We start from the raw sequence: 21,706 nt of genomic DNA, 5'->3' as shown, positions 1-21,706 counted from the left end.
TAAAAACCTAAATCGAATCTGCTTCTTCGGAAATAAAATGAAAATGAAAATGAAATATTTATTTTTCAAGTAGGCATATTACAATGCGCATATGAACGTCAAATAAAGCTACGCCGGCTCTAACCCTACGCCTCAGCCTCGAGAAGATTTCAGTCCCCCCTCAGTTGGGAGGGGGGTATCCACTATGGGACCGGCAAGAAACTCGGCGGGCAACTTCTTTTCAAAACATTACATCTTATAATTAACATGCATTAAATAACAACATACAATTTAACATGCAAAAGTATTCATCAAAGAATATGAACAGACTAGGTACTCTATGGAAATCAATTTCAATAAATTATATTATTGCTTAATAATACGTCGTTCTTCTTCAGAGAAAACATATCAAATTGTCATAGAAGAAAAAGATAATATGAATCTCAATATCATTAAATATGTAATTTACCTACACGAAGGTTAATAACGAAGGTTACTAGAATTTCTTAAACAAAGGATACTATAGACTAGACAGCCAAATTATAATACCACTACCGAACGAGATGGTCACATACAAATTATAATAAGAGTGACAGAGAGCAAAATGTTATTGTTTGTCTTTGTCATAGTTTCACTTTTCCGCCGCTGCCACAAACAAGTTTGTGGCAAACAATAACCCTTTACCGCATATTGTTCCACATTTGGCCGTTATAAATTCTACTCTACTGACAACTGTTATAGTTCAAATTTGAACAAATATTGTATACGTCACATGCGGTAAGGGATATGTACGTGACGTCAAGCTTATTATCCGCCCAGATTACGTAGGTTGTTTATGGTAAACTGTCAGCCATTTTTAAAGTACTTCTTAATTTCGCTCCATTATTCTATATCTGTCCCTTACGGGTGTACGCTTACGTCAAATCTATAGTATTCTTCATCTGAGTTAGAGATGTGCCAAACCGAAAATATCGCAAACCGGGCTGAACGGTTTGATTTTCTACGTAAACCGGTTTCAACCCGGTTTGACCAAACCGAGTTGCTACGACGGTCCTTAGCGTATTAATGTAGCGGTTAGGTTTGGCCCGTGTGAAGCGATTCGTCAAAATTGAACACGAATCAAGTCGGTCGGGTTGAGTCGAGTCAAGTTATGCCCGAAACACATGATATAAACGTGTGTTTTTTTTATTTATTTAAAATTAAAGTTGTGTTTGAACGAGCTACACTGAAACTAAATTAATGCAAATAAATATATTTAATTTCATCAAAATATTCGTAACGGAGACAGAATTCACAGAATATCGGCAAGGGCGGCAACGGCAGAATAGCGGGAGCATTTAATTACAGTTGTAAACTGTTATATTTCCCCATTTATTATTAGGAAAAAGAGCACCATCTGTTATAATTGATTTCAAACCAAAGCGAGCACGGTCGGGCGGACCGCGAGCGTGTTTCAGATTCTGGCCGTGGCGCCACTTCCGCGCGAAAGTACAGCTATCCTGGACTCGCTGGCTTGCAGTTCCGATACCGATATTGCCGGTTTCGTTATCAACATTTTCGAGTTGAGTCATGTGGGAGTGGGACCGATCGGTACGTTCGTTCGGCTGCGTTCCGTCTGCTCGTTGGAACCGGTTTGGTGAACTGTCAAACCGAGTCGGGCCGAGTTGAGCCTAACTCGGTTTGAACCGGGTTGACACATCTCTAATCTGAGTAGAATCTTGAATAATGGAGGACCTAACACACCTCCTTGAGGCACCCCGCTTGTGAAGTATGGAATACTAAGTCAAACGCTTTTAACAGTTCCACACTACCTTGGTGTATCCAAACATGGGATGCATAACTTCAAAACACTGTATAAGTTGTAGGAACTTCATACATAGTGTACCTGAGTATGGTACAGGCCACACGGCCATTTTTATTTACGTCTTTAAATCTGTAATTTTTTTTACTTCTATTTTCCTAGAAATCCAAAGTGTAAACAAATTTCGTACAGAAATAAAACTTCAAAAGACTGCTTATATTGATTTATTTGTAAATTAACGGCTAAAATAAAATAGTTTTAAAAACGGAAAGCAGTGGCAGTCAATCTACACCCTCATTCATTTGAACTAACTCCGACATCCTCTAATAACATGGACCATGATTAAATTACATAACTTTAGTAAAATTTTGTTGTAAAGCTCTGTTTTTATACCCCAGGCATTCCACAAAAGCGAAAATCTCAATTTCATTATGCATATAATTCTATTGCTACATATTCGAGCGATAGAAATTTTAAATGTTTTTCGGGGTGGACCTCTTAGGCACTGGTGGCAAAAGCGATGAGCTATCAGCAATAGAAACGAACAAAAGATAGTGGCTCCCGTGTAAATAAAAGAGACGCGACGATAGCGCGAGCGTTCGTCATAGACCGATGAAGTATAAATCATTCGCTATCTCTTTTATTTCCACGGGGGCGACTATCTTTTGTTCGTTTCATCGTTTACTCGCTTCTGTGTGCGCAGTCCAAAGCACAAACGCTCACGATAATATCTCTTTCGTAGCTATCTATCGCTCTTGCGTATTGGCGCGACAGAGCCAGACTGCATTTCTGCGGCGTTTGACGTCGTAGAAATGCCATTATTCGGCTACGGGGCCTGGTCGGACTAGTGCCAAAGGCCTCCTCAAATATAAAATAAGATATCAGGGCTATAAAAACAGATGTTACAGCTCACAACTGTCAGTCCACAGTCCCCATTGGTCCATTTAGCTGAGGAGTTTTATGTAGGCGCGCTTGTACCACGCCATGGGGTCAGTGTGGGCGTAATACTCGTGGAAGATGGGCTCCACAAGTGTGTCCGGGGGCAGCAGCTTGTATACCTTCTCGCCGTAGTAGGTTCCGACCTAGAACAGTTATATAAATTATAATTTTTGAGAAAATTTTGAAAACGCGCTAGTAGCCTAGCGGTAAGTACGTGCGCCAATGGAGCGCGCCATGCTCGGTATCAAGATTCAAGATCGGGTGAGCAATGCCGAGATTCGTCGTCGCACCAAGGTGCTAGACGTGGGTTTCGTCATTACCAAACTAAAATGGAGTTGGGCTGGACATGTTGCTAGGCAGAGTGATGGCAGATGGACTAAAATGTTAACAGAATGGTGGCCGCTCACAGATGTAAAGGCTCCAGTACACAATGGCCTGTGATGGGCCACGCTTTGCAATGCACAATTGTAGGCCACGATCACTTGGTGTTCACACAGTGGCGCATGTCTCATTGCTGGCTGACAAACCACTTGCGATGGACATAGAAGTAATTACGGCTGCGGCTATTTATTTATACATATACTGTTTACAAGTATTACAGGCTCAGATTGATATAAATCAATAAACTTAAAAGTTTCTTCATTGCTCCACGATACTGATATTTTGGGCGACCAAAAATTCTAGTTCTAGCAACAAAAAAGTGCACTATCCCGGTCAGGCGGTCGGTGACAAACTAAACAATGGCCGATTGTGTGAACACCACAGGCCACGCTACGCCACGATTCCTTTGAAGTGTGCCCAAAAAACCGACAACTCCCCGATTGCGCACCACGATTGGCAATTGTCCGCCATCATATACCATTACCCCCTGTACACAATGGCGATGGCCTGTAGTGGGCCAGCATGGGCCATTGTGTACTGGAGCCTTAAGAAGCGCTTGGCATCCGTTAGCTCGTTGGGTGGACGACATCCGGAAAATTGCGGGTCACAACTGGATGAGACTAGTTCAGGACTGGGACAAGTGGCGTACTAGAAGAGAGGCCTATGCTCAGCAGTGGGCGATAAAGGGCTGATATTATGATGAAGTAAGTGCGACTTTCGTTCCGCAGGTCGCGGGTTAGAACCCCGGCTCGCTCCGGATCAATGAGTTTTTCGAATTTATGTGCGAAATGTCATTTGATATTTGCCACTCGCTTTTCGGTGAAGGAAAACATCGTGAGGAAACCAGACTAATTCCAATAAGGTCTAGTTTACCCTTCGGATTGGAAGGTCAGATGGCAGTCGCTTTCGTAAAAACTACTGCCTACGCCGAATCTTGGCATTAGTTGTCAAAAAGGACCCCAGCAGGCTCCCATCAGCCGTGGCAAATGCCGGGATAACGCAAGGAGGATGACGATGATGAGAAAAATTTGAAAATGTTACAAGAAACCAGACTATCTAATCCCAATAAGGCAGTATCTCATCTGAGTTGAAAGGTCCGATGGCAGTAGCATAATAAAAACTAGCACCTCTGTCAATTCTTAGATTTGTGGGAAAGCAGACCCTGAGTTCCATGATCTTCAAAATAAAATAAGCTGGGATCACTAATGCTGAGTAGAGACATATCTGTTGTCAAAAGCTGCAGTTTGAACTGCAAAAAGTTCATGCTATGGCATCACTGCCTATTAACATTTTTTTGAGGAAGGGTATGCTGTCAAAATAATCTTTATTCACATGTTCTTCCTATATATAATGTAACATTGAATAATCAAATGAGGCGTTTTATACTTACAAGGGTAGAGCAGTGGAAAAAAGAGAGTTCTTTCTATTACAGATCAGCAGTAACAGTACCCTTTTTTCTATTTGAATGGAATACTGCAAATGTTCCTTATTTTCCATTTGAGGTCTATATCCATATTTATAATTGGAATTTTGAATTCAAATGGATGAATTTTCGTATGTGATGTGACAATAAAATCTCTAATAACAATCTAAGGTATTCAACTCACCTCCCATCCAGGCACGTCCTTCATCAGGTCCGCCTCAGCGTCCCTGTTCCTCCGCAGCTGCTTGAGGTACTCCCGGTCACGCTCGGCGAGCAGCATCGGGTAGATGGCCATCTTGGCCGAACGCATCTCGATCTCGTGCTTCTTGATCTGCTTGTAGTTGAGGTAGTACAGGTAGAGAGATCCGGTGGTCATGCCGATGAAGCCAGCGAACATGGCATATCCTGAAATGTTAGTTTAGTAATTTGATACAAATAAAAACACTGACCTGGCACAGAACCGCCGCTTACAGAACAGAATGGAAATCCATGAAAGAGGCATATGTTCAGCAGTGGACGCAAATATGCTGAGAAGAAGAAGAAGAAAAACACTCCAAGAGTAATTTTTTAACAGGGGGATAGTATAAAAGGCCAATGGTGAAAGTTTTTACACACAAAGTGTTTCATAATTTTATTTCATGCATTGATAACTGTTTGACCTATTCTATCATTATATTTCATTGTTAGGCCTGATTTAGACAGCATGCAAACTCCATGCGATTTTAGTTACATTGCGGGCTGTTGAGGTTAGATTAATTTTGCACAGCCATCAAATACCGCAATGTAATTAAACTCGTGTGCGAGTTCTCGTACCGTCTAAATGGGGCCTTAGAAAGAAACAACTTTGATATGTTATCAATTTTACACCAATGCTACAGAATTGGGTGCAGTTGATAACTATAATAAACAAAGCAAAAATTTTCATAAGCTAAAATCATTACCTGTACATCATTCTAACAACTATAAAAGTAGAAAATAAAATGTATGTTTTAAGGTTAATCTGAACAAAGATGCATTTAATATGCATTTAAAATGAATTATGTTGTGTATAAACAGAAAGATTCCTACATTTGTACCTAAACCTTATTTAAACTCATCATTCATAATTAGGACAAAAGCACAACAAATATGACAATAAGAAGTTAGTGACTGCTAACTGGTCTACTGTAGATGGTCAATCATAACTTTCCTATTTTTACAATATGGAATTTTTAACGTTTTCAATAGTTTAAAAATGTCGTGATTATTTATTGCTGATAATATTAAAACAATCTTTATTTACTGATAAATAGAACAAAATAACAAACTGACCTAACCTATGCTAAGTTACATAATACGTTTTATTGACCAAAACATTGAAACTTTGCAACTACTGACCGCTAAAGAATTGTTTAGCCGGGATTCTCTTGTAGGGGATGGGCTTGTAGCCCCCCGGAGGAGGCAAATCCTGTTTTCTAACCACTGAAGTGCAGGACATTTTGCTTTCGATTGACTGTCTTTGACAATGACAAACTGACAAGTGACAAGTAAACGAAAACGTCAAAAAATCTAAACTTGACATTGACAGAAACACTGCGATTTGAAATTGCATAGTTTATGGCTTATGGCTTCTACAAACGTTGTGACAAACATATTCGATGCGATTTTCGATCATTGCCGACTGAATAGGAGAAACTAATTGAATAGGTCGACTAAAAACCGCAATGTATTGTAAATTCTATGCAAATATCGGTGGTGCTTGGAAAAGTCACAAAGCAACAATCAATATTTCCATAGCAACGCATCTCATTTATTTTTACGATTTGGACAATCTTTAAAAGTTGTTATTTTTGTGAACTATGGATGCTTTAGAACCAAGCAACGTTGACGCCGAAGCTCAAGCTGATATTCCAGAGCCGGACGTTGAGGATACATCCTTAAAAATAAGACCCCTTGAACGGATTACCTTACATCCGAAAGTTCCCCCAGAACCATCTGCTTATGGCAAAGGGAAGGGTTACAGTCGGCCATGGATTCTGCAGGACGGCAGGGAACCACCTGCTAAAGGCAGCGAAATGAGAAACCAATACAAAGTTCCAAAGAAACCTCCACGTACTGTTGGCAAGTATAAACATTTTAAAATGTATTCTTTCAGATCTTCACTTAGGTACAGTAGAATAGAATAGAATAGAATATAATTTATTTGCTTAAATATGGTACATTAAGTTGGACAAAATACTGTAACACATATAAGGTATATTCTTTCCACAGGCAATAGACTGTCAAGCAAATCTCACTAAATATAGGTGCGAAATTCAAATTTTTTATAGGACGATACCCCTTCAACCCAACATGTTTAAAATTTGCCGTCTATTTCAGTGGCACGATTTGCTTGACCGTTTATATCTAGTCTTATATAGGTGGCTATACAAAATACACGTTAAACTTCCGCGAGACATATTCAAATAATTAATTGAAATACGGTTGTACTCACGTTATTATATCGCTATTGCTGCGACATGTTTCGGGCCAATTCGTGTGGACACAGTGAGTGCAGTGTGCTTACCTCCATCGGTCGACACAGCCGCGCTACCAGAACTCTACACAACAACTACAGCAGCAGACTGCTCTGCGCCCCCCTTCCCCGTCCTATCAGCGCGCGCGCAGCGGGCGGAGCGGTGCGTTCAGTTTGCGGAGTCTAGCCGTCGCGTGAACTCCTATACGCCTGAAGAGGGGCCTCCGAATTGGCCCGAAACATGTCGCAGCAATAGCGATATAATAACGTGAGTACAACCGTATTTCAATTAATTATACAAAATATTTTCATTACCTATATTAATGAACAGAATACCTATTTATCTTCCTTTTGGTTACAGGTATCCGAAAGCAATTGTTAAAGGACTTCTTCTGGGAGCAAATGTTAGAAGAAGTAATAGACGAGTTGAAACCTACCAACCCTGTCGCTGAGTTCTGCACCGAATATGAGTCCAACTATGTGAAGGATAATTTCGAGCCACGTAATTTAGAAATTCCTTTGGACAAAAACGTAAGACATAAAGCAATATCTGGTTCTCCGATTTCTAACAGTGTAGCATATCAAGAAACTATTTTATATATTGTATATCCATGAATAACAGCAAGCAAACTTTACAAATATTTTGTTTACAGATGCATCTAAAATTCCCCCTGTATGGTACAGGGTCTAGTGCCGTTACTTTCTACAGCGAGACTACCAAGAAGACAGGACCCGTAAGTAGCTTAGGACGTTCACCGTGAGCGTCAGAATGGCGGGTGTACATCAAGCAATCCTGGTGTGGTATACGTCAGGAGTTAGTGCTAGCAATGTGCCAAATGTGCGCCAAAATTCGAGCAATGTGCTCTTTTAACTCCAGAGATATTTAAGAAATTAATGACACCCGCCATTCTGACGTCAGGTTGGCGGGTGTATTTCCAGTTCTAGCTAATGGCTGCTTACTCGAGGGTGAAAGTACTGCCTAAGGTTAGTGCTCGCAATGTGCTTCCACATGTATGAAACACACATTAATTCACAGAGCCGATGAAGAGTAATATGGGATTGAATAAATATATCTATAACGCCTGCTGAAATAAAATAGCAATGTTCATTGCCTGCAATGCAGCATTAACATGCAGGCGCTTTTCACAAAAAAGTGATACTTATAGATATATTTATTCAATCCCATATTACTCTTCAACGGCTCTCTGAATTCGTTTGTGTTTCATACATGTGGAAGCACATTGCGAGCACTAACCTTAGGCAGTACTTTCACCCTTGAGTAGGCAACCATTAGCTAGAACTGAAAGTGCACCCGCCAACCTGACGTCAGAATAGCGGGTGTCATTAATTTCTTAAATATCTCTGGAGTTAAAAGAGCACATTGCTCGAATTTTGGCGCACATTTGGCACATTGCTAGCACTAACTCCTGACGTATACCACACCAGGATTGCTTGATGTACACCCGCCATTCTGACGCTCACCGTTCACCATATTTGTTCAATGTAATACGCTTCCAAATGTATAAAAATCTTGGTATAAGAGACGAAGTAGTTTTCTATAGCCATATTCAAGGTCTTCATGAGATCATCGTCAACTAGTTACCATTTAAAACTATGTTACGCTCTCTATCAAAGAGGTTATGGGCCCAGTTGAATTCCAAATAATGGTTTGGTCATTATTAACTGACACTGCATACACTTTTTCATACTTTTTATGCTAATGAACCTTCATTTAAATATCTGTAGCTTATGAGATGTAAGTAGGTATTTAGAAATAGATAACAAGCAAAGCGTTTGCAGCAATTTTCTAATAGAGCTTCTTACTCTGCTAGCCAAATGCTCTTTAAAATGAAAAGCCAGGAGATAGCTTAACAATTTATCTTTTTTCTAGGGTGAAATCCTGGAAAAGTTCCGAAGATGCCAGTATTTTACCAAGCCCATGGAAGAGAGGTTGGACAACGGTTGGGTTTTGTAGTTCACCGAACTTACGTTAGTGTTTTTTTCTTTAATTTTATAACTATGTTCAAATAGTTATTTGTTATACAAGGGGGCAAAGTTGTATTTTAACACACGAGAAGTAAAATACATTTGCACCCGAGTGTAACACAAAACTTTTCCCTTCACTATAGCGAGGAAACTACAACGCAAAAAATGCGTTTATCACTGCTTCCAGTAGTTCCACAGGTGGTAAATCATCTTTATTACTAGATTCACCTACTTTTATCAATTTTAAAGCAGTTCATTTGACTTTATTCAAGGTCAAATTACTTTACCCACTAGTGGATAAAATGCGTTTTTACCCGCTGGTATTAAAGGACAAAACACGTGTTTCCGAGCTAGTGAGGGGAAAATTAATTTATTACATACCTATGAATAAAACGAATTCGTTTACAAAAATCTCTTTTTATTTCAACACAAACGAGAACTAAATTAATAACAAGAACTAAATCTACATAATAAATAAATAATAATTTAATGACTCATAGTATGCAATAGGTAATATAAAGTAGTGGACGCCCAAGAACATAGCAAAAGGACAATTGTAATAAAATTAGTACTTCTTTGATTTTTCCAATTAATCCATCATACTTATTTTTACGAATCTTTGCCAATGGCTTAATTAGTTTGGTATCCGATGTTAAAAAGTTAAAAGAGGAAATCTTTATCGTCTCAACCTTGCCAGCGGGCTAGCTGAATGAGAGAAAAGTTTTCGGTAGAATCTGGAACAATTTGGAAAAGTTCCAAAGTACAAATGAAGCTCATGATACGTGGGGCACTCGACTCTCAAAAGAACCTATTCTGAGAGGAACATCAGAAAGTGTCAGTCAAAAGAGAAGATCTTCATCGTCCCAACCAGCGGGCTGGCAGATTGGTTTAGAGAAATCTTCGATGGAATCCGTGGACGGTAGCGACTTGCACGCACAGACGATACTCGTGAGGCACTCGATGGATCGGATACGAGAAGCAGAACGGACATCTGGAAATATAAGATTTTAAAAATAAAAAACTTCTAGTCCAGCCTGGCAAAAAAGTGGCAAGTTGGCAACATTGTCGTGTCGTCTCATTTTTTTACACATAATGGTAACACAGGGAATACAAGGAAGCTAGCATGCTAAGTATTCTATTGCGAGCGAGATATTGTCTCATCTCAACTCATGTGCTTGGAGTGCGCTTTGAAAAAAGTGTCGCTACTAATGTTCCGAGATTATCTGCTATTGAAGGTACATATTTGTTTAACGATTAAATTCTTTAAAACATGTTGCCTAAGTTCAACAACTACTTAGCTAACTATTAATAGTACATTACGATACAAGTGCGGAAGAAAGGAATTTCGAAACGATAGTGGCTATAAATTCGACACGAGTTACGCCATCTGTACTGAAAAACGTCGTACGCTAGGTACACTTGCGAAAAGGAAATTCGTAACTCATGGATTTAAAAAAAAATTATCGCCACTCGTTTCGAACTTCCTCTTTTCCGCACTTGTATCATAATGTACCTACTACATTCCGTCAGTATTACCTACCTGCTAAAAATAAAGCGGCCTACCAATCTCAGCACCTTCGCCGCCAGCAGCGTTGTATCCATTTTGGGAGTCTTCGAGACGCATCTTAGCTAGAGCTTTGGCTCGAATCTTCTTGGCTTTCACCATCTTCAGTCTGTGCATCTCTTCTCTTTCCTAAATTAATAAGGTAGATGAATAACAAGTACAATTCGTAGCAACACTAATTTAATATTTACGCAGCGCATCTGATGCCATTGTTCAAAAATTTATACCTGTCTCTATGTATCCTATGTTTACGATTAAAATATTTTCGTTTTTCTTATATATTCGGAGTTTTCTAGTGCATTTTTCGATTTCTGTTCTTCAAACAATGAAAGAGCTATCTCTGAGAGGAGAAAGGTAATTTTAATCACCAATAAAACGACAAAAAAAAGTTAAATTAATTATCTTACCCGTTCCGCTAGTTCTACTTGAATATATTTCATTGTATTCGAAAGCTTAGGCATAATGACCTTTTCTATGCCGTTTACTTTTCTGTAAAAAATGATTTAGAATTATTTGTAACGATTACACAAATAATGATTTTCAAAATAATTATAAGCTGGCAACACTTAATTATTCAGTAGTGTCGGGGATTTCCGCGCGAAATTGTAAGTGTTGCCAGTCAAAATTTAGTTGACCATCTTTATCAACTTAGCTTCCGTCATTGTAATAGGTGGATTGCCTCAAAATTACGTAGGTAACATTAATTTACTAGGTAAAATAAGGTCGAAAGAGTGTTTGTCTATTTGATTAGAGCTTAAAACTAATAGATCGAGGTTTAATAACATACCTCAGCGTAGACCTAATAGCATTATCCAACAGTATACACGTGTTCCTCAGCGACGCGAACTTGATCAGAATATGCACGGCCTCGCGAAACGCCCTCTTTGCCTCGCCCGTGCGATGCCCTCCGGCGCCGAGACCAGCGTAGCGCAGCGCGTCGCTGGCGCCAAATTCTTCTATAGCGTGGAGCGTCACGGTGGACACGCCGGAGATGTTTTCTGGTATGCGTTTGACGCGGATTTGTGCCTAGGCAAAGGGTAGTGTAGCATATTTATAAATACCTATGTGGGTAGGTTTACTTATTTAATAAATCAGTCTATATCCAGCCATCTTTGTGTTTACTTCATGGTGACAGCGGTGCTCGGAAATAATTAACAAAATATATATTTTAGTGTTTTGTGCGAACTCTTAACACCAATTCCAGTGAACTTTTAGTAAATACGTGTTTTCAACAATGGAGCACGCGCGTCCTCCTGCGGAATTATCGTTAGAAGGCGGTCCGGCGAATCGTGCTGATTCATGGCGTAAATGGTTAAAACAGTTTCAAGTGTTTTTGAAGGCGTCGGGCGTGTACAAGGAATCTACGGATCTACAAGCGAGTTTATTAATAAACCTGATTGGGCCCGAGGGGTACGATGTTTTTACCACTTTGAAGTTTGACAAAAAAGAGGACCGTGATAACATAGATAAGGTGATTGAAAAGTTTGATCAGCATTTCGGCACAAAACCAAACGTTATTATGTTGCGGTTTAAGTTTTTTACACGAAGTCAGGAGGCGGGCGAAGGAATCGATGAATACGTAACCGCTTTGAAGATAATTAGTCAACAGTGCGAGTTCGATAAACTCGAAGATGGCTTGCTACGCGATCGCATCGTGTGCGGGATCAAGGATAGCGTAGTACGGGATAGACTCTTGCGCACAGACGGCTTGACATTAGAAAAAGCTATACGTATATGTCAGGCGGGTGAAATAACAAGCGAAGAGAACCGGGAGATCGAAGGCGTAAAAAAGGAGTCCGTGGACAGTTTGTCGGTAGATGTGTTGAGGAATCGCTCGGGTTACGGACGCGGGACGGCGCGCCGGGGCTGGCGCGGAGGCCGCGGCGGCGCGCGCTCGGCGGCCGGCGGCGGCGGCGCGGCGGCTGGCGGCGCGGGAGCGGCCGCGGGCGCGAGGGAGCGATTATGTGCATCTTGTGCGGAAAGTAATTGTGACGGCGGGGCTCGTTGCGCGGCTAAAAGTGTAAAGTGTTTCTTGTGCGGGCAAAGAGGTCATTTTAAAAAGTGTGTCCCGGTCGTAAGTCAAACAAAGTGTACCAGATACAGGAGAACGATGACGAGTTATATTATATGGACACTATACAGGATATTAATCGCATCGAGGACTCTGAGTGGTATGAATCTTTTCCGTTATTTTGTTCAGGTAAACTAGTAAGACATAAATTCAAATTGGATACTGGTGCTGATTTGAATGTTATATCCAAATCTAATTTTGTAAAATTAGGTTTTAGTCTGTCAGATATACGAACCGATTGTGTAAAAGCCCAATCGTATTGTCGTAATATTATTCCCTTCATTGGTTCGTGTATCATTAAATTTATATACAAGCAGCAAGAATATATGTTGAAAATGGTCATAGTAGGTAATGACACTGATGATTATGAAAGTATACTAGGAAAATACGCTTTAAAAGAATTGGGTCTCGTAAAGCGTATTTATTCGTTAGACATTGATGATTATTCTGACTTGTTTAGTGGTTTAGGTAAACTCCCGGGTCAGTATAAGATACCTATTGAGAACGATGCTTGTCCGTGCATTTGTCCTGTGCGCCGGATACCGCTGGGTGTCAGGGATCAGCTGTTGACCGAGCTGAATCGCATGGAGAGCCTAGGTGTCATACGTAAAGTGACGCACCCCACGTCGTGGGTAAATGCCATAGTTAATGGCTGCTAAAAAAGATGGGAGTTTCCGTGTGTGCCTCGATCCGCGGCCCTTGAATCGTGTAGTACGTCGTCAGCACTACCCGTTACCCACGGTAATGGAAATTGCGACAAAGTTAAAGGGGGCGTGCTACTTCAGTAAGTTGGATGCTAGGTCCGGGTTCTGGATGATCCAGCTAGACGATGACAGTGCTGATCTATGCACATTTGGTACCCCATATGGTAGGTACCAATTTTTACGTTTGCCGTATGGAATTAATTCGGCTTCTGAAGTGTTTCACAGTAAAATAAGGCAGCTGCTGGAGGACCTCGAAGGTGTAGATTCGTTTGTCGATGACGTCATCGTTTGGGGAGGCACGCAAGAGGAGCATGACAACCGATTGCGGAGTTTGCTCGAAAGAGCAAGGCAAGTAGGTATAAAGTTTAATAAAGAAAAATGTGAATTTTCTGTGAATGAGGTAACATATCTGGGTCATACTTTTAATTCTGAAGGGGTTAAAATTGACGAACACAAATTAAAAGCTATTAAAGAAATGCCCAGCCCCAGTGACAGGAAATCTTTGGAAAGGTTTCTAGGTATGATCAATTATGTTGCCAAATTCATTCCGTGTTATTCAGAACAAGTAGCTCCGCTTAGAAATCTCCTTAAAAAAGACAGCGAGTGGTGCTGGGGCGAGTGCGAGGAGAGCGTGGTGCGCGCGCTGAAGCAGGCGCTGTGTGAGGCGCCGGTGCTGGCGCTGTTCGCACCCGACCAGCCCTGCGTGCTCTCCGTGGACTCCAGCAGCCAGGCCCTGGGCGCGGTGATCCTGCAGCAGGAGCGGCCGGTGGAGTTCGCTTCTGCCACGCTCACCGACACCCAGCAGCGATATGCGCAGATCGAGAAAGAGATGCTGGCCATTGTGTTCGCTCTCGAGAGGTTTCATCAATATGTATTTGGGAAATCGGACGTGGTAGTTGAGACCGACCACAAACCGCTGGAAGCGCTGTTTAAAAAATCACTGGACGCGGTACCGGCTCGGTTGCAGCGTATGATGTTGCGGGTTCAAAGGTATGATTTCTCTGTGGTATACAAACCAGGAAAGTACATGTTCATCGCGGATACATTGTCTCGTGCGGCCCTTCCAGACTTAATGAGCGATAAGGTATCACAAGAAGTAGACGACCAAACCTGTTTCCTGTTGCGGTTGGTGCGCATAAGTGATTGCAGGATGGATACAGTAAGACAATTCACTCGCGAAGACAAGGTATGTCAAGTTTTAATAAATTATATGAAAAATGGATGGCCTGTCTCGAAACATGAGTCTGATGAATCCGTGCGAGCGTTATGGGACGCAAGGGAATGCTTTGAATATACAGAGGGCGTGATATTTAAGAACAATCTGGTGTTTATTCCGAGCGGTCTCAGGTCAGAGATGATATCGCGTGTACACGAGGGCCACCTCGGCATAGACCGGTGCAAGCGGCGCGCCAGGGAGGTGATGTGGTGGCCGGGCATGTCGCGCGACGTGGAGCGCGCCGTGCGCCGCTGCCGCACCTGCGCGCAGCACGCGCCCGCGCCGCAGCGGGAGCCGATGGTGCCGCACCTCATACCGGGTCTGCCATGGGTCAAAGTTGGTTCTGATATTTTTGAGTATAAAAGTAAAAACTACTTGCTTTTAGTGGACTACTTTTCAAACTTTGTCGTGGTATGTCCCTTACGATCAATAAATTCGACCTCTGTTATCCTTGCACTAAGGGATCAATTCGCTCGACACGGAATTCCAGTAGAACTCATCTCAGATAACGGTCCAGCATATTCGTCAAGGGAGTTCAAGAAGTTTGCTGAGGTTTGGAACTTCAGGCACTCCACGTCGTCTCCTAACTACGCTCAGTCTAACGGGCGCAGTGAACGGATGATTAGGACCGTGAAAAGCATTTTAAAAAAATCATTGGACTCAGGTGCGGATTTTTATTTAGGTTTATTGAATTTTCGGGCCACGCCGAGGGATGGAATCGCTAGTCCTGCACAGTTGTTAATGGGCAGACGATTAAATACGCGATTGCCAATTCATGAGAATAAACTAGTACCGGATAGGGACAACACTGTCGACTATGACAATATAGTTCGTAATCAGGTGCGTAGTAAACAATGGCACGACCAGCGGGCGCGAGCCTTGCCGGAGTTGCAGCCGGGCGATGACGTCATCGCTATGGACGGGAGTGGTGCCGGCGGGCGGAGGCGCGCGGCGCGTGTCGCGGGCCGGGCGCCGCAGCCAAGATCCTACTTCGTAACGGATGCCTCAGGCAAGCGTTATCGAAGAAACAGGCGGCATCTGATCAAACTAGAACCCGAGGATGCGTCTCCCACATTATCTCATGAGGTATTGGACGGTGATGATGCAGGGTGTTCTAATGACGATAGCATTTACGACGACATGGGTGAAACGCTTGACGCGGCATCCGACACCGCGGGGCGGATGCAGGACACACGTTCTCAGGCCGAGCAGTCAATTGTTCCAGGGCCTAATAATAATCAGCGCTTACCGCGAACTGCTGCAATCGAGGCTAAGAAAAAGCTTAAACAATAATAACAAATGTTATGTATTAGGTTAAGATAAGGTTAGATATTTTTATAAGTCATGTACAGGTGTGTAAACTGAAATCACTGTTTATCAAAAACTAAAATTAGAGATAAAATAAGATGTGTACCTATCTTGCTGTTATTCTAAAATGAACCTTATGTACAGTAGCGATCAAAATTATTTTGACAACAGTATAACTTTGAAATTTTAGTATAAATTATTAGCTATCCAAATAAAACTTATGCGTAGGTAATTAACAGCCTAATACCTTAAGAAAACAAGCAAAAAGTTTTATCTAGCTAAGCCTTAATCAAACTGGCCACAAAAAAAAAGCAATTCAACGAGCTCAAAATTATTTTGACAATACTTTTCGTTCCATTTTAATTACAAACGGGCCAACGTAGGATCACTATTTTATAAATAAATTAGCAGAGGTGCTCTAATAATATGCCAAAACGAAAAGAATATTCGAAGGATTTAAAGGAAGCTGTTGCAGCAGCACTCAAGAAGGGTACGTCGCAAGCTGAAGTTGCAAGAAGGTTTGGACTATCACGGCAGCTTATTAGTACATGGAATAAATTATTCAAGGCTCGAAACACTGTCGAAAATAAGCCTAGAAGCGGTCGTCCTCGAAAAACAACTTTAACAACTGATCGCGTGATTAAAAAGTTGTCCGCTGAAGACCCACGGAAATCCGCAGTAACGATCAACGATGAATTAAAAGAACACTACAATGTAAATGTTCATGTTTCCACTGTTAAACGACGTCTGATAGAGCAAGGATTACACGGTAGACGTCCATCTAAAAAGCCGCATATCTCGGCGAAGAACAAAGCTTCGAGATTGGCGTTCGCAGTTCGTCACAAATCGTGGACAAGTGCCGAATGGTCAAAAATTTTATGGAGTGACGAAAGCAAATTCAATCTGATGTCTTCGGATGGTATTAAGTATGTACGTCGTCCACACAATAAACGTCACGATGTGCGATACCAGGTACCCACAGTAAAACACGGTGGTGGTAGTGTGATGGTTTGGGGATGTTTCTCACGCCACGGTGTCGGCCCTCTCGTAAGGATTGACGGGGTAATGGATCGTTTTGTGTATGAAAACATACTTGATACACACATGATACCATATGCCAGAGAGAATATGCCACCTCGTTGGATTTTTCAGCACGATAACGACCCTAAGCACAAATCCAAGCACATCCAGGCTTTCCTGAAAAGGAAAAAAGTGAAGGTTTTTGAGTGGCCTAGCCAAAGTGCTGATCTAAATCCTATAGAGCATTTATGGGAAGAACTGGACCGCAGAGTAAGGTGCAGAAACTACTCTAACAAAGAGGCTTTTTTCGAAGCACTTAAGATGGAGTGGGCAAAGATCCCTTACGAACGTATAACGAAGTTAGTAGATTCCATGCCGGCTCGTTGCGTTGCTGTTCGTAAGGCTAAAGGATTTGCAACCAAATATTGAAGAAGTTTTTCATATAGCTATCTTTCCACTTTGACTAGGATATTTATTTAGTGTCTATCTCTATCTATCTATTAGTGTCAAAGTACTTTTGAGCGACTCGAAGTGTGAATTTATTTATTTTCTTTTGTGTTTGTGTATACTTTCAGGAATAAAATATAAAATAACTAAGTCTAACCTTTTTTAATAAATATATAAATAAGTAATTAGTGAATTCAAAGTTTTCATAAAGTTACAAAAAGATTTATATTTGTCAAAATACTTATGATCGCTACTGTATAAGCTCTAGTAAGTAAGTATAAGCTCGTTAGTCAGTTAAGTTTACTACTTTCTTTCATTAAGGGGAAGATGTAGCATATTTATAAATACCTATGTGGGTAGGTTTACTTATTTAATAAATCAGTCTATATCCAGCCATCTTTGTGTTTACTTCAGGTAGGTCCATTGGTTTTACCATTTTAATTCGCAGAACATTTCGATAACAGTCAATTAAAAGTTTATTACGAATTTGATAAATTACGCAATCTTGTTCGAGATCGGCAATATCGGCATGCACACTTTAGATATATTTCCTCTACCTTACTTGAGGATGGATTTAGACCCACTATTATATTTTAGGATGCTTAACGTTGCTGGTTTCACAAAAATATACCTGGCTTTTGTGTATTTCCAGACAAGAAGAGAAGATCTATTCTACCCCTTGTCATAAGATCGCTTTCACAGGTCGGTCGTATAAAGATAGAAGAAATCTCAACTTAGAAAATTATAAGTATATAAGCGACAAAGTGGGCCTGTGACTTCGTCAATCGTCATATTCGGAGTTTGGCCAGTGGAGTTTGGTTTTTCTCCTACTTATAAATCGTCCGGTATACGTACAATTATTGGAAGATATACCTATTATCCAACATTCACTTACCTCCTCAATATTTTCGAGCACCAACGCATTGGATTCTCCGTTAGTGAACTTGACAGCCGCCAACGATATGTAGGCCTCTCTCAGCGTATGACCCAAAAGTGCTTGCGTCACCGATAAGTCGGACGCCGTCTGTCGACCTAAAGTAAATTGTTTTCTGTATAAAACTCGAGAGTTAAGTATCGGGTTGGCTTTGAAAATCGTGTACCTAATACCTATAGGTAATATTGCCTACTGGGTGCCGTTTCTGATCATCGTGCTGGAGAAGTGATTGAATTTTGTAATCCTTAAGATTTTGTTTTAAAGTTTAAATAAGCCAATAAATAGTTTAAAATCTAGTCTTGAACTCCATGCGCGGATCCGGGGGGGGGTCATGGAGGTCATGACCCCTCCTGGAGCCTAGGTTGGCCCTACGAATAGACCACGTGGCCCCCCCTCTGGGGCCTGGGCCTTTACCACATGACCCCCCCACCCCTGGGCACGAAACTGGATCCGCGCTTGGAACTCATGATGATGCGCGGTTCCGGAGCCTAGGTTGACCATGCAAATTTCAGGATGGAGAAGCCTACAGCATACCGCCTCGGAATTGAGTAGGTGACATATAACCTACCTGTATTAAAAACTCGAAACAAAAATGTAACTAAAATCACGCACGCTAGGCCTGATTTAGACGGCGTGTGAACTCGCATGCGATTTGGACTGTTGAGGTTACATACAATTTTGCACAGCAATCAAATATCGCAATGTAATAAATTAAAACTCGTATGCTCTCGTACCGTCTAAATGGGTCGTCATAAAGCCAGGCCAAGATCTCCTAGACGGAGATACAGGATTTTCCGTTAGCGTTGTTACCTTTAATCCTTAGAGCTTCGGCCTTCCTCTTCAGCAGTTGGTACCCTCGATTGACCAGCTCCTGCTGCCGTTTGATCTCTCGCAGCATGAACTGCGAAGCGGTCGCGGGATAACGGTCGGTTGTGTTCATGCTCATTTTGCTAAATTTGGTTCCAAGTGACAGGGTTTTCTTAGTGTCATTGGGATAAAGAGGCAAAGATTAGAATAATGAATCTATGGTACCTTAGAGCAAGAAGTATAAAAATCATTTTCCCCTCACTAACTCGGAAACACGTGTTTTGTCCTTTAATACCAGCGGGTAAAAACGCATTTTATCCACTAGTGGGTAAAGTAATTTGACCTTGAATAAAGTCAAATTAACTGCTTTAAAATTGATAAAAGTAGGTGAATCTAGTAATAAAGATGATTTACCACCTGTGGAACTACTGGAAGCAGTGATAAACGCATTTTTTGCGTTGTAGTTTCCTCGCTATAGTGAGGGGAAAATCATTTTTCTACTCCCGATTTTTTCTATTTGTTATTTTTATTTTTTTATACCACGTCGGTGGCAAACAGGTATACGGCCCGCCTGATGGAAAGCGGTCACCGTAACCTATGGACGCCTGCAACTCAAGGGGTGTCACGTGCGCGTTGCCGATCCATTAGAAACTTGTACACTCCTTTTTTGAAGAACCCCATACTGTAGTTCATCGGGAATACCTCGACATGCTCGTCATTCCACAGCCGGGGCGTTCGTGGGAGGAAATTCCTCTGAAACCGCACGGTGCGCGACCGAGGTTGTGACTGTTGTGAGGTGTGTGGATGAGCGCCGTGTCGATGTTATTCGTCATTTACAGGGTTGTGCATCTTTAAAACCCTACATAAAAGTCTATTCCTGAAAGCCAGCGTCCGCCGGCTTTCCGCGCATGCGCGTAGTATCGAAAAAACTGAAAACGCATTGTTTGGCTCTGTAATCATGGCAACGCATTGTTATAACGATACTGCGTGCGTGCGCGGAAAGGCTTTGGGCAGCTGAGCTGACAGTGCAAACCTTTGCGTCAAAATAAAGGAAACAGTGTGAATTTCACGGAAGATATTCAAGAAAACTAAGTGCATGGTCGTAGAAAAAGTACCTATTGTATGCAACGCGCAACGGTGTTTAACCGAGTGAAAAATGTCATCTTCGGCTTCGCCTCAAATTGTTACCCACGCCACTAGTCTTTTTTGACCTACTTTACACGCCTGTTGCATAAAATACTATATCCATACTAATATTATAAATTGGAAAGTGTGTGTCTGTTTGTTTATCCATCTTTCAATGCAAAATGGAGCCACGAATTCTTTAAGTTTGGAAGGATGCAGAGTGACATAGGCTAATTTTTGTATCTTCCTGACCCCTCTGCACTTCCCTAAAATGGATGGCGGAAGTTTGTATGAAGCATTTCGCAATTTTCGAATTTGACGCGAGCGAAGCCGCAGGCAAAAGCTAGTAATATTGTGAGCGTGCACGGGAAAACGTCCCACTTTGTCGATTGCTATAAAGCCGCTTTGTCAGTTTATTCATATAAAGATACCTACAACCCATACAACCATTTCGGTCGCAAAATCTTCAAATCAGTAACTAACTGTCAAATGTGACATAACGCGTGGTAACGTCGTGCAAACAATGCGACCGTATTGATACAATAACAAAATGTAGTCGTCGTGTGCACTCGTTACGGTAACAAAATGTGTACGAATTTGTGGCTGTCAATGTCACTGTCAGAATGACTTTTAACGACACTTTATTAGTCGACGTTTGCACACATAACGGTAACAACATGTGGACGAATTTGTGGCTGTCATTGTCACTGTCAGAACGGTTTCTGACAGTGACATTGACAGAATTTGTACACACATGTGTAGGTCTGATTACCGAACTGCTCCTAAACCACTGTATCCGCAAATGACAATCTGAAATACGAAGGTTTCTCAAACTGTCTTGTGAAGTTGTGGACTGGTTGCTTTGAATCATTTAAATATGAGCGAATTAAATAATAATAAACGACGACGACCATTTAAGCACTCTTCAACATTTTATAGAAATGTGGGAAAGTTAAGAAAAGTGCAGAATGATAATACAAATAGATAAGCACTTTATAGTTACTTAATGTATTAAATATATAATTTTTAATTCTTATTGATAAAAATGAAGTGTAGTGTTGCTTTACACAATAAAAGTAGGAATCAAATGAAATAGAGTATTTACTGTGATATTAATAGAATTTCTGTTGCGCAATGATAGTTTTTTTTTCAGTACAGATGCTGCTTTTTCTAACGCAGTAGTGCGAGCAAATCAAGCAATGATTCATTTCTTGTCTGGTCGAAACTCTTAGCTTAGATTTAGGTACTGAAAATCGTCGTACGATACACGTGCGAAAAGGACATTCACAACTCGTGTCGATTTAAAACACTCCCTTCATTCGTGTATTAATTTATCGCTACTCGTATCGATTTTCCTCTTTTCCGCACTCGTATCTACAAGTATTTTGTTTGGGTTACAAAAAAAACACATTATTTACTCTACTACGTTTTATTTGTGTGTCTTTAACATTAAAAATTTGTAGACACTTATCTATAAAAAAATCTTGACAAAAGAAGTACAGATCGC

At 41.2% G+C, this 21,706-nt stretch overlaps 4 protein-coding genes across 4 annotated transcripts in view; 2 read left to right on the top strand and 2 right to left on the bottom strand.

Moving 5' to 3' along the window:
• The window catches only part of LOC125233768 (beta-ureidopropionase-like), a 494,359-nt gene that overhangs the window by 68,136 nt on the left and 404,517 nt on the right, over positions 1-21,706 (top strand). The gene's annotated exons all lie outside the window — the stretch shown is intronic.
• Positions 1,989-6,055, bottom strand: LOC125233779 (NADH dehydrogenase [ubiquinone] 1 alpha subcomplex subunit 13). Its single transcript, XM_048139875.1, has 3 exons — positions 5,901-6,055; positions 4,708-4,928; positions 1,989-2,862 (listed from the first exon to the last, which is right to left on the bottom strand). The coding sequence occupies exons 1-3, from the start codon at positions 5,998-6,000 to the stop codon at positions 2,725-2,727; spliced, it is 459 nt and encodes a 152-aa protein (XP_047995832.1). The 5' UTR covers positions 6,001-6,055; the 3' UTR covers positions 1,989-2,724.
• On the top strand, positions 6,228-9,093 carry LOC125233777. Its single transcript, XM_048139873.1, has 4 exons — positions 6,228-6,623; positions 7,379-7,548; positions 7,671-7,751; positions 8,909-9,093. The coding sequence occupies exons 1-4, from the start codon at positions 6,362-6,364 to the stop codon at positions 8,990-8,992; spliced, it is 597 nt and encodes a 198-aa protein (XP_047995830.1). The 5' UTR covers positions 6,228-6,361; the 3' UTR covers positions 8,993-9,093.
• LOC125233773 (V-type proton ATPase subunit D-like) lies at positions 9,542-19,207 on the bottom strand. The gene is made up of 6 exons (XM_048139868.1): positions 19,078-19,207; positions 18,229-18,365; positions 11,355-11,593; positions 10,975-11,056; positions 10,567-10,696; positions 9,542-9,994 (listed from the first exon to the last, which is right to left on the bottom strand). Exons 1-6 carry the CDS (start codon positions 19,205-19,207, stop codon positions 9,843-9,845), a joined length of 870 nt encoding a protein of 289 aa, XP_047995825.1. The 3' UTR covers positions 9,542-9,842.

This window comes from Leguminivora glycinivorella, chromosome 15 (genome assembly GCF_023078275.1).
Source record: "Leguminivora glycinivorella isolate SPB_JAAS2020 chromosome 15, LegGlyc_1.1, whole genome shotgun sequence".
In the NCBI taxonomy this organism is placed as follows: domain Eukaryota; kingdom Metazoa; phylum Arthropoda; class Insecta; order Lepidoptera; family Tortricidae; genus Leguminivora; species Leguminivora glycinivorella.
Note: the sequence above shows the minus strand (reverse complement) of the source record. Positions and strands in the feature narration are given on the sequence as shown.